Genomic DNA, 16,341 nt, shown 5'->3' with positions numbered 1-16,341 from the left:
TTGCTGACCTAAGACTTGCTGAGCTACTTGTCATCACCAACCACCACCATAAAACTTTCCACAGCACAATAATGCAGTGCAGCTAAGAACTGCACTGCTGAACGTAAGGCATAGTTTCTTCTTTTGGCCCTTTGAAGGTGTGGTTTCACAACCTGTAGCATTTCAAGGATCTTGGTCCTCGGAATCCAGAATTTTCTTATGATGTCTTCATCAGATAGAGAGTCAAGTGGGGAAAAATGTGTCCTTATGTAGGCATTTATATACACTACCTGGCTTCTGAGTCACCTTCTGTGCTCAAGCTGGATTCTTTGTAAAGCCGCCATTGTTGAGTGAATCCATATACACATAAATACTGTATTTGTAAGGAGAGTCCACCTGCTACTGATGCACCTGTCGAATGGATAGAAACACCTTGGTGGCTAATAATCATCTAAATTTATTAAACTAATTCATAAATTGTTTCATCACTGATTTGTGACAGTACTAGGGCACATCTTAATTTGATTACCAAATTATTGTATTCATCTATTAATGGGTTTTTGCTTATAAAATAGGCTGATTCCATGCTGGTTTTTTCAATTGTTTTCATGCTGTGGCTTGGGAAAAATGAGAAAGAAGGACCCTCTTTTGAATTGTCTTGGGATTTAAATAAAGGATGTGTTTTGTGTCATGTTTGGCCTATATTATCATGGCTATTATCTTGTGTATTGTGAAAATCTTTACATAGCCAGCTTTTGTTACTTGACTGTTGTAGTGTATGTGATGGTCTGTAACCACTGCAAAACAATAACAGTTTGTATTTCATTCCATACATAGGATTCTTAATCACACTTACAATATATAATTTATTAATGACATTATTCTGGTAGTTGAAAATTAAGTGTTGACATTGCGTGACATGATTCACACAATAATTGGAATTCCAAGGCTACTGTGATGCACCAAGTCACAAGTATCACCTATTATGTGCTCATTTCGACATGTTAAACTACTGGATGAATTCCCAGTGTATTAGTAAAGTAGTAACTCAAAACACATGTTAAAAAAATGACAGAGTATTTTTGGTTATCAAATTGGATATTCTATTTTGTATTTAAATTTAGATTTTGAAGAGTTTTGGCTTCTCTGTCACTGAGACACAAGTTGAAAATCGTATATGTTTATTGCCATACAGCACAACACAGCTTCACCAGAGCCCCATTTGACAGACCCAGTCTGTATCTTTCACTCCATATATATTTCATTCTTTATCTTTCATTGAGCAAAGAATAAAATTGCCGTTCTTACTGGTTTTTGAAGAGTGTGCATATGTTTTGTGCTCAAGTTTGGTAAGAGGGAAACCCCACTATTGCAGCTCAATGCTGTGAGAGGTCACGATGAAAACAAACACACGAGCAACAGAGGGGCATGTGAAAAAGCTAAACAATGGAGAACAGAAAATAACAGTAGTCCTCAGATGCCATGTTTGTTATTAACAGCAGCGTCACAGAGAAAGTACGCTGCTGGGGAGCTGGTTACTGATCAAACCACTTACTGTAGTAAAGAGTACGCCACAATTGCATATAAACGTAAATGTCTATTTTGTGTCTTAAGCTGTTTTTTCACAATAAACTACTTTCTGTCCATGTAAATGAGCTGTTATAGGTTGATATCCATTCGATCTCTGCAGAAGTTATAACTCCACCCCCTGAGTAACTTCATTAATGACAGCTCCACTTTATTGAACCAACGTTTTTTGAACGAGGGATTAGTTAGGTTTTCGGAAAAAACTCATGACTAGCTAGTTAGCTTATGGTAGTTCAGCAACAAGTTACATTGTGCGGAAAATGCAACGGTTGACAGGCAGAAAGCGTCATTGACAGAAGCCCGCTGACACATATTGTTTGCTGTTTATACAGTCTAGAGCTGTCACAGGGACAGGTGAGATGTCTTACGACACTTATTTCATAAATACCATTCAGGGAGTTTTAATTTTTTTCACATACATTTCCATGAAAGAACCTTGTGCTATAAGTGTCAATACTACATAAGTATTGTAGTTGCAGCAAATTATTGAGGCATAATGCCATTTTTATGCCATGTTGCTCATAACAGTTGTCAGTTGAGGGTGCTATTTGCTGTTGTTTTTGAAAACTGTTTCTGCTCTGTTGGTCTCAATAAACTCATTTGGTATCTTTGGAGTGCCACGTTTTGGAAATGGGGTGTGGCAAATCAAACAGCTCATCTTGTGGAAATTCTAGGATAGTTAAAATCACTTACAGCACCTTATGCATGTTGAGGTTAGGTACAAGAGTCAACATATTATTGTCAAGGTACTATTTATGACTATATTTATAGCAATAGGGTCCTGTAAGATTGGAGACTACATTTAATCATAAAAGAAAATAGATAAAATTAGGATTAGTTTTCAGTCAAAATGTAACTGAACTTGTTACAGTGAAATGCATTGTAGATCTCAAATGGTGTGTCTCAATCGGTTAGTTTAGTAGTCAGGGCACTGATCAGGGAGTCGGACATTTTAAGGGTTGTCTCATTCACAAAATCGTTCCAGGTCACTGAAACATTCACTCCCTAAAAAATTCCACAATGCAACATTAAATCCAGGGAGCATCATTACTCACTATGAATGTGTCTCGTTTTGAATGCTAGGTAGGAAAAGTCATTTGAAGGCTGCAATATACCGAGTGTCCTCCTTTAAACAAGCCTGGTTTAAACAAGACAGCCTTCGTAGGACAAACAACGGAACGTAACATGGTTGCTATGACAGCACGCCAAGTCCCTCTGGAAAGGAATGCATAAGATACATTTTAGGAGAGTTATAATGATGTAACGATAAAATAAAATTAATTTTACAGGTGTACTTTTAGTCTAATACTTTATTTTAATTATATATTAATATAATTATACTTATTATATACTCTGCACCCATGTAGGCTACTGAGGTACTTCAAATTGGAAATAAACATTCCTTGCGTCTGAACATCATATTTACGGGCAAATTGGCGTTATTTATTTTAGACACACCAGAGTTCCCTTACCGGAAATGTCGATCAATCTTCTAAAGGCTCTCAAGTCTCATGTCGTCTGTGATGACGCATTTCCGCCTTATTTAACAGCGTAAATCTTTTTATAACATAATTTGCTTATTTGCATAATTATGCTTATTGTTATATTAACCTGGAATTAGTAAAAAAAATAAAAAATTATTACGAATTACTACTGCGAGGGGATTTGTTCCAGAGTCACAGACAGTAGCCTACATTTGTGTATTAATTTTAATACTGTATTAATCCACCGATCTCTATTTTTTCCCCCATATTCTGGAAAGTTATTCAAATGTAATAGTGGATTTTTTGCATTTGGTCTTGGAGAAAATAATATTGGCTGTGATCTCTCATTCACAGCAGTCGAAGTTTACCCTGCAAAAGTTTGAAAGTGTGAAAAAGGTCTAGTGTATATATGTCAAAGCCTTATTTTCTCTTTAAAAGAGTTGTTTGTAATGTATTTCATTTATAATTACCATGACATCTTTTACATATTTGAGTTGTTAAAGGAAGGTTTAAAATACACTCCAATATATTTTAATTTCTTTATGCCATTTATCTGTTATAATAACACTGTACATTTGAATATGTTCAACGAAAATTAACAATATTGTCACTTATACACCGCAGAATTTGCTCATCTCGAACGAGCCTATTTATACAGCGACGGTGCTGATTAATGACAGCTGCGCTGGAATCTGCGAGCTCGTTTAGGTGTTGCAAGTGACTGTGTCATAAGTATCCCAGTGTTCAGTGGACCAGTGCCCGAATTCGTGTTGTTCACGATATACTGATTCACGATGTAGGGAGCTGACTGAAACACAGGGCAACTCTCGCGGTGTTACATTTGACGTTGCTAAGCAACAACGGTTCATCAACATAGGACGCGGACATACTGTAAACAAATGAAATACTGTGACACATCAAATGACCATGTCTTATAAAGGTTTCTTAAGCTGCCATAGCAGAGAATCGAAAGAGGACAAGGAGTTTTACGACTTAAAAAACAAAGCAGCTGAGTATTACAGGTCTAACGGAGTCCCGCAGAGGATCGAGGACGCCTTGAACGAAATGTTTTTTCAGAAGCCGGATGATATCTATGGTTATTTGGTAAGACCTGTAGACAGACTTATGCTTTCACACTTTAATTTTAGAGTTAATTAAGCTATGAGTTCCCACCAGTTTGCATTATAATGCCAGACTGAAGTATTGATGTAGTTTAGATATGAATCTGATCCCCATAATTACACACCAATATGATGAACTGAAATCAATAACACTCATTGATCTTTTTCAGGCAAACTATTTTTCTCGGTTCTCGTATACTCCTGTGATAAGCAGGATCACCGGAAAGGAAGTGTTTGATGGAAGAGGATTGCCAGCAGTTCAGATAGACGTGCACTGCATCATCAGAAATGAGGAAAAGGTATTCTGGCATCATCCAGACATTCTTTTGAAGGTTTGAATATTCAGGTAACTACGTTTTATTTTCAGGGCAGCTACCAATTTTTCATTTTGGGCTTAAAGTCTATCACACTGAGTAAGTTATGCCTATTTATAATGAAATTAACTCCAATGTTTTGTTAAGTGGTTTATGTGGAGAATAAAAGTTCTATGTGTGTCTGTTTTGATTGTTATAAAGAACTAAAAGCTGGTCGGTCTGTGACCCTTCACCTTGTGCCAATCGCACCATGCTGTAGAGTCAACAGGGAAATTTATAATGACACAATGATGAATTTAGGTCACAGCGTGGCAATTCACACATGCATGCACATACAGAACAATTAGAGTAGGAGTGTGTCTCCATTTGTTCTGTGGTGCTACTTGCCTCACTATCCAACCACTATGTGTGACTATCAGATCATTCTCCGTCTCTCTTTCTCTGTCTGTTTAGTTTTCTCTCTCTCTCTGTATTGGTTTGTGTAAGCACCATGCCTTCTGGCACAGTGGCCATATTTCTGTGAAGAGTGCTGCTGTTTTGGCATGTTTAGTGCTTGTAACGGTAATGCAGAAGGACAGGGGACAGCCCAGTTGTAAGCAGAAGCTGGGGTGAGGAGGGGCGGAGAGGTGAGTGGGGTTATGGATCAGAGTGGAAAGTAATGGGAACAGGAATAGACTGAGGATAAAGAAAGAGGTAAGGAAAACAGTACAGAAGGACAGGCATTCCTCTCCACTGCACACATTATGATCAATAAGAGTGTTTTGGGAGAGCTGGGAATGTGATGTGTTCTCTTTTGTTTAAACAACTTTCAGACCTCTGGTCTTGGGTCACTATCTTTTGGGTGAACTAACCCTTTAAAATCAACTAAACCCAAACACACTCATCTTTAGCTGATTGATGGCAGTGAACCCCTCCATTCCACAGAATGGGTAACATTACTCAGTCTAAACATTTTATGGGCATTTTATTTTCTTTACAAGGGCACGTTGTATGTAATCTGTTTGTCAAATACCCCTACTTTATTAAATGTATTACATTTAAATAGTTACAATAGTTATCTAGTCCTAGAATATAATTCGTGTATAATATATATATATATATATATATATATATATATATATATATATATATATATATATATATATACTATAGCTAAAATAAAAAACAGAAAAAATAATTACATGGAAATTTTGTGCTCTCACATTTTGAATTTTGGTGGCATTCTTGCCCCGAGCATTAATATCTGACTCTGGTGCTAATTGTAGATGGTGTGCAGTGCAGTGATGGGTGGCCCTTATGATGGCCTGACTGGGGGTGTAGCAGAGTCAGGGGAGACCATTTCTAACAGTGACCAACTAAAACTCTGTGTAACAACAGCTTTAAAATGGATCAGAGAGCATATCGGTCCAATGTTGCAAGGAATCAGCCCCAAAGAACAAACCAATATAGACAAACTGCTCAGGTGAGCAAGCATGCAACACAAAAAAAAATACACATTGCACCAGGCATAGATCATTCTGAAAGGTTCCACAGATCCTCCTAATTTAAAAATTTTTGTTATAGAAATGTCTATCAAAGTATGTTTTATTAGACAAATACATACTTCCTTAAACTCAAGGATTTACAGGACTGAGGGTGTGTTTGTGTGTATGTTTTGCAGTGATTTCTTAATGGCACGTTACTTGGAGGACAAGGACAGTCGTAACAGTGAGGAGGAGGAGGAGGAGGAGGAGGAGGAGGAGAAGAACAAGAACAAGACTGAAACTGTTTCTGATCCTCCACCCCAGGCTACACCGCCTTCTGCCTCCACCAAAGACAAGAAGGGAAGTGATAAAGGTAGTCTAATTTGATTTCTGTAGTTAGGGGCAACATCATTGTGTGTTGAAAACAGAACAAGCAAACACTCATTCAAATGCACTTTCACATATCTTGTCATATTAACAGGGCATTTGGTTACGTTGCTTAGAACAGCTATGATGCTACATCTTACTTTTGGTCAAAGAGTAAATATATTATAATTGTAGAGGGATGTCAGGGCCATGGCCTCGCGTTTAGTTCACATGCTCCTTTAAGATTCAGGTTATTTAATACTATAGAAGTGTGAACCCCCTAAACTTTAAACAGCTCATCCTTATGACTTCTAACAATTTCTCTTTGTCACTATGTTTTGTCACTCCAGGTAAAAAAGGAAATGGCACGGAGAAGCCCCTCCCTCCTGCTGAACCCCCAGTGCCCAGACTGACAGGGGCGATGGCAGTGGGTGTGGTTTCATTGGCTGTGGCTAAAACCGCTGCTAGACTTGGAGGATTACCCTTATACAAACATATACAATCAGTGAGAGATCAGCAGGTAAACAAGCACCAAAAAATAATGTACACAAACACACATACACATCATCAGAAGTCATCAACATGTTCGTACACAGACAAATGTGTCCATGGCAAAAATTTATTAGGATTAAGAGAAAACAATAAACAAATTTGTATAGGAAAATGTATATACATTTAAAATGATAATAACTGATAAAGTGCTTTCTGTCTGAATAATCACATTTAATGTTATCTGCAAAAGAGAATTTTAAGGTTTTACGATTTTGCATGCATTCTCAAGATATATAGACGAAGCTCTAATCAGCTGAGACATACATGTCCATTAAGCTGATCTAGCTAGCTAGGTGATACTCTCCAAAAAATTGACTTAAAATCTTCTGCTTTCAAGAGACGTTATTAAATAACACACTTTCATTTCCCACTTCCGTTCCGGTAATATCATTGAGAACATAAATTTAAGTGTCCATGATAAAAATTGCATTTTAACCCAAATGTCTATGCTGCCATGGTGGTGACCCCTGCACATCATAGTAGTTAAATCCATCATGCATCCATCAGACACACACACCGATACACACGAACATGTGGATGTGGGAGATTACAAGGGTGTGTATTCGAGAAGATGAATTCTGGAAGTAGACCATGCTTGTCCTGACACATTACATAGAAATATTCTGAACACAGATACAAACTCAAAAGGTCACACAGAGAATGGTGCATTCAAAGGAAGGCCATCATGAGGACAAGGATACTGATGTTAACCTTACCTCCTTTATATTCTTTTCCCTTCTCTCTTTAGGCTCAGAATGAGATTCACTTGCCTGTGTCCATGATAACAATACTTAGCTGTGGAAAAACTTCTGCGGGAAAACTCAACCTACTGGAGGAGGTCATCTTACTGCCCAGCTCGCCACAAAGAGCCAGACAAGTATGCGTGGGCTCAAGAATCTAACATTTTCACTCCAAAACACAAACAAACACAGTCTCTTAGCAAAGTAGGACTCTGTAATCCTGTTCTTTCCACCGTGTTCAGCACAGAGGTGTTAATGCTGTTCTGATTCTTTGACTAGAGCTTGCAATGTACATACTGCTCATCTTAAGTGTGTCTGTGTGTGTGTTTGGCCTTGCAGGTCATTGGAATGGGCCTTGAGCTGCAGTGTGAAATGCGTAGAGTTCTGAATGGATTGGCGTGTAAAGCTGGGGTAAGGATGCTCTCATAGGGCTTGACTCCTTGACAAAAGCATATAATGCTCCATACTCAGGCTCACACAAAAGCATCAAGCAGTACACAAATTACATGTGGATATTTTCATGCTTTGATGGGGTAATTATCTACACATCAGCATCTGAATGAAATAAACAGGCCACGTGCAGGGCTTGCAAAAAGCCGATTGCACCACTTAACAGCATGTCACACTATAAATATATATTTATGTTTGGATGGGAGGCTATTACGGGTGCACTGTGCATTGTGGGAACCTCACTGCACTAATGCTATAGTTTCTATTGCCTGTAAATACTTTAATTGCATTATTGGTAGGGGTGCTGAAATGTTTGGAATAGCATGCTACCATACTAGTCTAGTTTTTCTGCACTGTGTACTTACAGTAAATTACCTACTAAATTTGCCAAAATGTGCAGTATACAACAAAGCACACTACGTGGAATACCTTTTCACACCCATAATGGAATATGCTCAACCTGACCTTTCATTTCCATTGTGACGAACAGTGTTGGGTAAGTTATTCTAAAAAAGTAATTAATTACTAACTACTAATTACATCTTCTACAGTGCGACTAATGACTTTTTCTGAAAAGGAATTGCATTATTTATAACTAATTACTTTATAAAACCCTTATCAACATCGACCAGATGAAAAATACAAGGATAGACATGAAATTGTTCTTTTAATTCTTTCAAATAAATCATATAAAATTAAATAAATTATTCATGAACTTGACAAATAATTTAAGGGTGAAGCGTTAAATTACAAAACAAATATTTTAACATTAGATGTTAAATTTTGATTTTAAATTAACTAATGTTATATATAGCATTGTTCTATAGTCTATACAGTATTTAAAACAATTACATCAGAAGTAACTAATTAAAAGTATTGAAAAATTAAGAATAATCTCTTACTTTTCAATGAAAACTTAATTTTATTACAGTAATTAATTACTTAGTAATGCATTACACCCAACACTGGTGATGAATGTCTTGAAGTAATAAACCACAATTTGACTCAATATTTAATTAAAAAGCTATGAGTTACTAAATTTTTGTACAAAACTTGATTGCAATTGGATTAGCTGCAAAATAATAGGTTTTAGTTCCAATTCGCTGAAGTAAACATGCGATGTAATGAGGCCATGTAACAATGAGGTAATGAGGTCATGTGTAGTATATCACTGTTTGAATCCAATTTGGGCATTTGTTATAATGTCACACATGGAAGTTGTAAACAAAATACGGAAGAAGCCAAACTAAAACAAATACACAGTGAATGACGGCAAAAGGTATTTTCTATTGTACCAGTGGGTAAGCATAAATGAATACTCTTACTGCACTGTTACACAATCTATATGATTTATTAATACATGGTATATTGAAGGAATAGTTCATCCAAAAATGAAAATTATCTCATTTACTCGCACTCATGCCATCCCAGATGTGACTTTTTTTGTCTTCTACAGAACACAAATGAAGATTTTTGGAAGAATATCTCAGCTATGTTGGTACAGACAATACAATTGAATGATGAACAAAACTTTGAAGCTCCAAAAAACACAAAGTCAGCATAAAAGTAATTCATATGACTCCAGTGGTTTAATCAACGTTTTAAACAATCTAATTGATTATATGAAGGGTGCAATAATGCATACTGTTTCACATACTATTTAGAAAAAACACAAAACTATAGGCAGTATGTAGTACATACACTGCAGTGTGCAGTATGCTAGTTCTCCATTCTGAACATAATGAACCCAAAGACCTTCCCTGCATTCCAGGTGCTAAAATCAGCCTCCGAAGGGCACTTTGAAGTGAGAACAGTCTTGATTATCATGCTGTTAGATTGCTTCAAACATCATATCCAATAAAAATTACTCAAAAGATGAGTTCCGAAATAACGTTAGCCCCACATCTTTCAGCCTTCCAAAGCTCTTGCAGTGGATGGTACATTTTTCAGAGGGAATAGGGCATAGGTGATGAGCACATCTGAATGGAACACACCCTTGATTAGCTAGTTCATGTGGGATTGGTTATAAGTGGAACTACACTTTGTAAGAAGGTAATTTCCAGGTGCAGGATTGGCCACTTTTATAGTGATGCATAGTGGATTACCAATGGAAGAGTATTTCCCAGTAAACACACAAAAGAGTGTGATTTTCTTGCATAAGATAAGTAGCAAGGTATTAAGCGTATTGTCTGAAACCCTAACATGTAAACACCTTTTTTTCAGTTTTGATATTACAATATGAATCCCCTGCTCTTTCTCGTATTCAGCCTATACTTATATTAGAGGATGGAGCATTACAGGTGGGGTTTGAGCGTCCTGAACAGGCTCTTGATCTGGTCACAGAGGCGTGTGCTAATCTGGAGCTGCCTCTGGGCTCAGAGCTGCGTCTGGCTGTAAATTGCGCTGCTCACTGTCTCATGGACTATGTGAGTAAAGGGAGGAAAGAACGGGGTATATAATAAGGCTGACATTTACATCAAGAGAAAGGGATAGGTCACAGAAAAAAAATATTTCTGTCATTATTTACTCATGTGGTTCCAAACCTGTATGCTCTTATTTTACACTCACTGAGCACTTTTATAACACTATGGTCCTAATAAAGTTCTTGATGCTGTCTTCTGCTGTTGTAGCCCATCTGCCTCAAGGTTTGACGTGTTGTGCATTTTAAGATGTTATTCTGCTCACTACAATTGTACAGAGTGATTATATGAGTTACCGTAGCCTTTCTGTCAGCTTGAACCAGTCTGGCCATTCTCCATTGACCTCTCTCATAGATGTTTTTTGTTTTTGACACCATTTTGAGTAAACTGTAGAGACAGTTGTGTGTGAAAATCACAGGAGATCAGCAGTTACAGAAATACTCGAATCTGGCACCAACAATTATGCCACGGTCAAAATCACTGAGATTTATTTCACATTCTGATGGTTGATGTGAACATTAACTGAAGCTCCTGACCCGTATCTGAATGATTTTATGCATTGCACTGATGTCAAACGATTGGCTGATTAGATAATCTTATAAGTAGGTTTATGGGTGTTACTAATAAAGTGCTCAGTGTGTTTTTATAATAGAACTCCTTTATAATGGAGTGGTGGTGGCGTAGTGGGCTAAAGCACATAACTGTTAATCAGAAGGTCGCTGGTTTGTTCCCCACAGCCAACACCATTGTGTCCTTGAGCAAGGCACTTAACTCCAGGTTGCTCCGGGGTGATTGTCCCTGTAATAAGTGCACTGTAAGTCACTTTGGATAAAAGCATCTGCCAAATGCATAAATGTAAATGTAAATGTAAATCAGTCCGCCAAAAAAATTAACACCATAGGCAGTGAGTAAATAATGAAAGAATTTTGAATTTTTGCATGAAATATACCTTTGAAAAGAAAAGCTACTAAGTCATATGCAGCAGATGTTAATAATAAAGTAATTTAAGGAAGTCATAATAATATACCCACACTGTTATTGAATGACTCTGACTTTAATGACTATATACAGTAATATGATTTACATTTTTCTCTTGCTTTTGTCTAGTCACGTGGGAAGTATGAGGTGATGTCAGGCTGTCACAAATCCCCAGATGAGCTGGTTGACATGTATGAGGGTCTGATTAATAAATATCCTGCTATCTTAGCACTCATTGATCCTTTCAGAAAAGAGGCGAGTAAAACACTCAATTAAATCCTTATTTTTCTGTTTAAAACAATAAGTCACTTTACTAGTGTCATTTAGCTTGACTTGGCAAAATACGGAATTAGGGCTAACAGACAGTTTGTCTTTGTGTAGGATGTAGAGCAGTGGGAGAAACTGGCATCAGTCATTGGTCAGTCATGTCGCTTAATAGCAGATGCTTCGTCTAATCCCTGTTCTTGCTGGAGTGAAGCAAAGCCCCTCCCACCCGGGGTCACCAAGGCCATTATTAGGCACCACAGCGACATGACCATATGTGACCTCACACAAAGCATAGCAGAGCAGAGAGGTATTGTAATATCTTGCTCACACACTATCCGATAGATTTTTGGAGTACTATTACCAAAATGTGGTTTGTCTGAGATATTTGTTATTAATGATTATCCTGGTAAAGATTTGTTGAGACATTAAATGAATGTCCGGGGTTCAATGCAAGTTAAGCTCAATCGACAGCATTTTTGGCATAATGTTGATTACCACATGAAAATTATTTAGACAAAATATAAAATAAAGTTTACAGTGAGGCCAGTTTTTGGAGGGTTTCATGTCAGAAATGTGAAGATTATAATTTTTTAAATGCTCTTACATTAAGTCTTCTGCTAAAACTTGTATATTATTTGAGCTGATTTTTTTTTTTTAAATCATTGTTTTTATGGTCATTTTAGGGTTTACGTTGCAATTTAATCACACTAAAATCATGTTAACAAGCATATTGTTTATGTCTTGTGTCTATACTTGTAAAACAGTGAGTATATTAATGTTTGCGGATTTGCCCCATTCATTTCCATTGTAAGTGTCTCACTGTAACCTGTATTTTTGTAAAGAAAAGGAGGGACAAAACAAAATAAATTTTTGTGGTAATCAACATTATACCACTTGTGCTTTTGAATGAGCTTAACTTGTATTGCACCCGGAATATTCCCCTAATGTGCTCAAGGAAATTAAAAATATATACAATCCAAGTCTAAATATATTGACTAATAAGCACTTAACTTCTCTGTAAATTTGCCCTGAGATACAGATACGATGTTGGCTGCAGGCTCTGGCGAAACTGGTGATACATCAGTCGTTGACCTGGTGTGTTTTTGTCTGTGTGGTATATACAGTGTAACTATACACTAGCAGTCAACCTAATCATTCTTTATTATTATAATTTTCCACATTTTAAATAATAGTTGAGTAATTAAAACAATTAAATATCACCATTGAAGTATGCACATTATATAATTTTTTTAAATTAAAATATAGTCCAATCAAAATAATACAATTCATATATAGATACTATATGTGCCTATAAATATACTAAACCAATAATACAACTGATGCAGATAATGACATGGAGTATAAAGGGGAAAGTAAATGTGTTGGTCAACATAAACCAAATGTATGTTTGTGTTTTAAGGCATTAGGGCTGGGTGTATCCTTCCTCAAACTGGGCGGGTTGAGAGGAGGAGAGCGAATGGACAAATATAATCGTTTGATGGCGATAGAGGAAGAACTGGAACAGGAGGGGATTCTTAGTACGGCTCTCTCTTTTGCACATTCTCACACTAACACATAATGGCAACAGAGAACCTTAATTAAGAACACAATTCAGTCTATTTTCAGGAAACTGATGATTTATCAGTGTGGTAGTTTTGTGTCCCTACAGGTGCCAGAGAAATAAAACTGCCTTTTATAAATGACATCAGTCCTGGTGTGACATCATCTGCAGTCGGTGTAACATTATCATAATGGGATTTGTCTGAGCTGCTTGTATGACATAAAAAATAATAATAGAAAATAAGATATATGATTTATGCAAGATTTTATTATTTATTTATTGCTTGCACTGGAATTAATCACAAAGTAAGAAACACTTCGTCTCATCTCAGTAATCAAACCTTCATTCTCTGTGTGTGATGTTTTAGGGCTTATTTATTTATTTATTTATTTTTATTTCGAATTTATGCAAAAGAACATCTGACAAGAAAATAAAATCAAGCAAACAAATCAAAATAATTCCAATAACACAATAAAACAAATTAATTACAATGGTTACAGTCAAAGACTTTTTTTTTTCTTTTTCTTTTCTTACTCTTGTCAATGTCCATTACATATTCGAAAAGGAGTGGGAAGAAGAAAAAAAACTTATTTAATCCCACCCCCTATCCATAATTCAAAAGCTTACCATAAGTCGACCCACGTTCCATCATAAATCTACTTTATTATACCCCAAAGCAAAGAAAAATAATTCAAGAAAAAAAAAAATAAATAAATAATAAAAAAATATTAAATAATTTATCAATTATTTAAACAAGGAAAATAATAATTAAATAAACAATATAGAAGAATAACTTAGAAATATCAGTAGCTCAGAAAAAGAAATGACATAATAATAATAACACAAAGAAACGAAAAATAATTACTAGCCCCAAAACACTCATTGATTATTCACCCCATTCTTCATCCCTGTATCTCTTGAAGACAATATCTTTATACCTATTTTTAAACTGATTTATGTTTGGACATTGCTTTAGTTCATCATTGAGACTATTCCATAGTTTTACTCCAGAGCTGGAGATACAAAAACTTTTTCTAGTTGTCCGAATTCTGTTAACTTTGAAGTTATGTGTCCCCCTTAAATTATAACCTCCCTCTCTTACCCTGAATAATATTTGAATATTTCTTGGCAATATATTATTTTTAGCTTTAAACATTATTTGGGCTGATTGATACTTCACAAGATCTGTGAATTTTAATAATTTTGACTGTATGAATAATGCATGAGTGTGTTCCCTATACTCAGCATTGTGAATAATTCTTATTGCTCTTTTTTGGAGAACAGAAAGTGAATGTAATGAACTTTTGTAGTTGTGTCCCCAAATCTCAACACAGTAAATCAAATATGGTAAAACCAGTGAACAATACAACATGTGGAGTGATCTCCGGCTTATTGATGGTTTATGGTTTTTATAAATTAAGAAAGTGTACTTTATTGTAATATTATATAAAGAAAAACATCCACACCATTGTTAAAATACTTCAATATTTGTCACAGTAGTATCTATACGAAGAATTATATTTCACCATATAATAATTATTTCTATATGAAATGGCCATGCATTTTTCATTAAATCCTCATCCTGGTGTGTGTAAATTTGTATGCAAGATCAGTATTTTTTTCTTCCTTCCAACATTTCCATTCATTGTGCTCCAGATTTCCCTACAAAATAAAAAATACCAAAATTATTATATGCAAAATGATATTGGATAATTCTATACTTGGACTTATTCTAATAATGCTTGGAAATTCATCACTAAATAATTTTAAACACTACCTCTTCCCGCATGTGAAATATAACTTTCAACACTAACAATATTACTAATAACACTTAAAAGTTAAAAACATATTTTATGCATTTAAATTAATACATTTAATATTTACACATAATAAATCAAATGTATTACTCGTATTGCTTTTTTCCAATTATAAATAGCTTCTGGGATTTCAAACATACATGAACACACACACGCAGACACACACACACACCGGTTTTGAGAATTCAAAGCCATTCTTGAATTATAAAGAGGCATTAAACAACACATCACTTCCTTTTCCACATCCTCTCCTCGCTATGCAGACAACAAATACTGACACACAAATGCTTACACAGAGACACACACACACTGAATGAGGCCAATTATCCAGCCTGTTCAAAAGGGCAGCAGTGTCCGCTTCATACAAGTGTTTGTGTGTGTTTATGTGTGTGTGAAAGTTTGAATGGACTGTCTTGTAACAACAGTGAGAGAAAACACAAACCCACAGCTGTGATGCGAAACTACAGACCACTTTCCAAGAATCTGACGGGTTCAGCTCCCTAATCAACTAGCAACAAAAACCTTAAATTTGAAATGAATGTGCTTTATTTGGCAACATCTAAATGAACTGGTTTTATTAATTTAAAAAAATCTTATTTAATATGATTTAATCAACCTGACTGCATCAGGTTACACTAACAAAATATATATTTTTTCAGGGTCAGATCAAGAGTAACTAAAATAATTGTACATTTCTCACTTTTTACAGTGTAGCACTGTACATATAGTACAAATACATCTCTCCAAAGTGCACCAAACTTACATTTAGAGCAAGCTGCATTTTATGGGGGTACAATGGGTGAAATCTGTGAAAAAAAGAACTATTTCCACACTGCGGGAGTGGGTGGAGGTGCTGGGACCACAGAGAGGGATTTGAGACCAGCATTACAAGTTACTGTGGCTCCCCACCAGGCAATCATTCGGTTTGAAAAATAAACAAAATGACTAACAAAACAGGCTAAATACAGTGTTTTACACACACAAGCTGGGCTCCAAATTGGGGATCTGTCAGTAGAGGTTGTTTTGTGTTGCCTGACTATGGTTTTGAAATGACTTAAAGAGGAGAGTTACAAAACACTATAAAAAACAAAAGTAAGACAGAGGCAGTGACAGAGCAACAGCCCAGGGTGTTTCGTGATTGCAAACTTGTTAAGATTGACAGAATGTTTACAGCATGTCAATCAAAGAAACTCCAGGCAGGAGTAGAGAGAGAGAGAGAGAGAATATTTACTCATTTACCAT

The 16,341-nt window shown here is 35.9% G+C and overlaps 2 protein-coding genes across 5 annotated transcripts in view; one reads left to right on the top strand and one right to left on the bottom strand.

The window, feature by feature from the left end:
* The first annotated feature begins 3,935 nt into the window (after positions 1-3,935).
* eno4 (enolase 4) lies at positions 3,936-13,518 on the top strand. Of its 4 annotated transcripts, XM_052146063.1 has the most exons (13): positions 3,936-4,154; positions 4,342-4,470; positions 5,751-5,947; positions 6,146-6,321; positions 6,665-6,834; positions 7,615-7,743; positions 7,946-8,017; positions 10,324-10,482; positions 11,584-11,709; positions 11,836-12,028; positions 12,761-12,816; positions 13,142-13,259; positions 13,391-13,518. In XM_052146063.1, exons 1-13 carry the CDS (start codon positions 3,972-3,974, stop codon positions 13,471-13,473), a joined length of 1,791 nt encoding a protein of 596 aa, XP_052002023.1. In that variant the 5' UTR covers positions 3,936-3,971; the 3' UTR covers positions 13,474-13,518. The 4 variants fall into 4 exon arrangements, with proteins under 4 accessions (XP_052002023.1, XP_052002024.1, XP_052002027.1 ...); XM_052146064.1 differs by lacking the exon at positions 10,324-10,482; XM_052146067.1 differs by lacking the exon at positions 12,761-12,816.
* Positions 13,519-14,809: 1,291 nt separating this feature from the next.
* Positions 14,810-16,341, bottom strand: part of LOC127657331 (shootin-1-like) — a 47,261-nt gene continuing 45,729 nt past the window's right edge. The window contains exon 18 of the mRNA XM_052146068.1: positions 14,810-14,944. The gene's annotated coding sequence lies outside the window, so the exon portion shown is untranslated. The remainder of the gene's footprint in view (positions 14,945-16,341) is intronic.

The sequence above is a fragment of the Xyrauchen texanus genome, chromosome 16 (genome assembly GCF_025860055.1).
Source record: "Xyrauchen texanus isolate HMW12.3.18 chromosome 16, RBS_HiC_50CHRs, whole genome shotgun sequence".
NCBI classification, from domain to species: domain Eukaryota; kingdom Metazoa; phylum Chordata; class Actinopteri; order Cypriniformes; family Catostomidae; genus Xyrauchen; species Xyrauchen texanus.
Note: the sequence above shows the minus strand (reverse complement) of the source record. Positions and strands in the feature narration are given on the sequence as shown.

Bases quoted from the DNA above. Each gene is read 5' to 3' on its own strand.
- eno4 (XM_052146063.1), top strand. From the start codon at position 3,972: ATGACCATGTCTTATAAAGGTTTCTTAAGCTGCCATAGCAGAGAATCG. The intron at 4,155-4,341 runs GTAAGACCTGTA...GATCTTTTTCAG, and splicing joins ATGATATCTATGGTTATTTG to GCAAACTATTTTTCTCGGTT. The intron at 7,744-7,945 runs GTATGCGTGGGC...TTGGCCTTGCAG, and splicing joins CGCCACAAAGAGCCAGACAA to GTCATTGGAATGGGCCTTGA.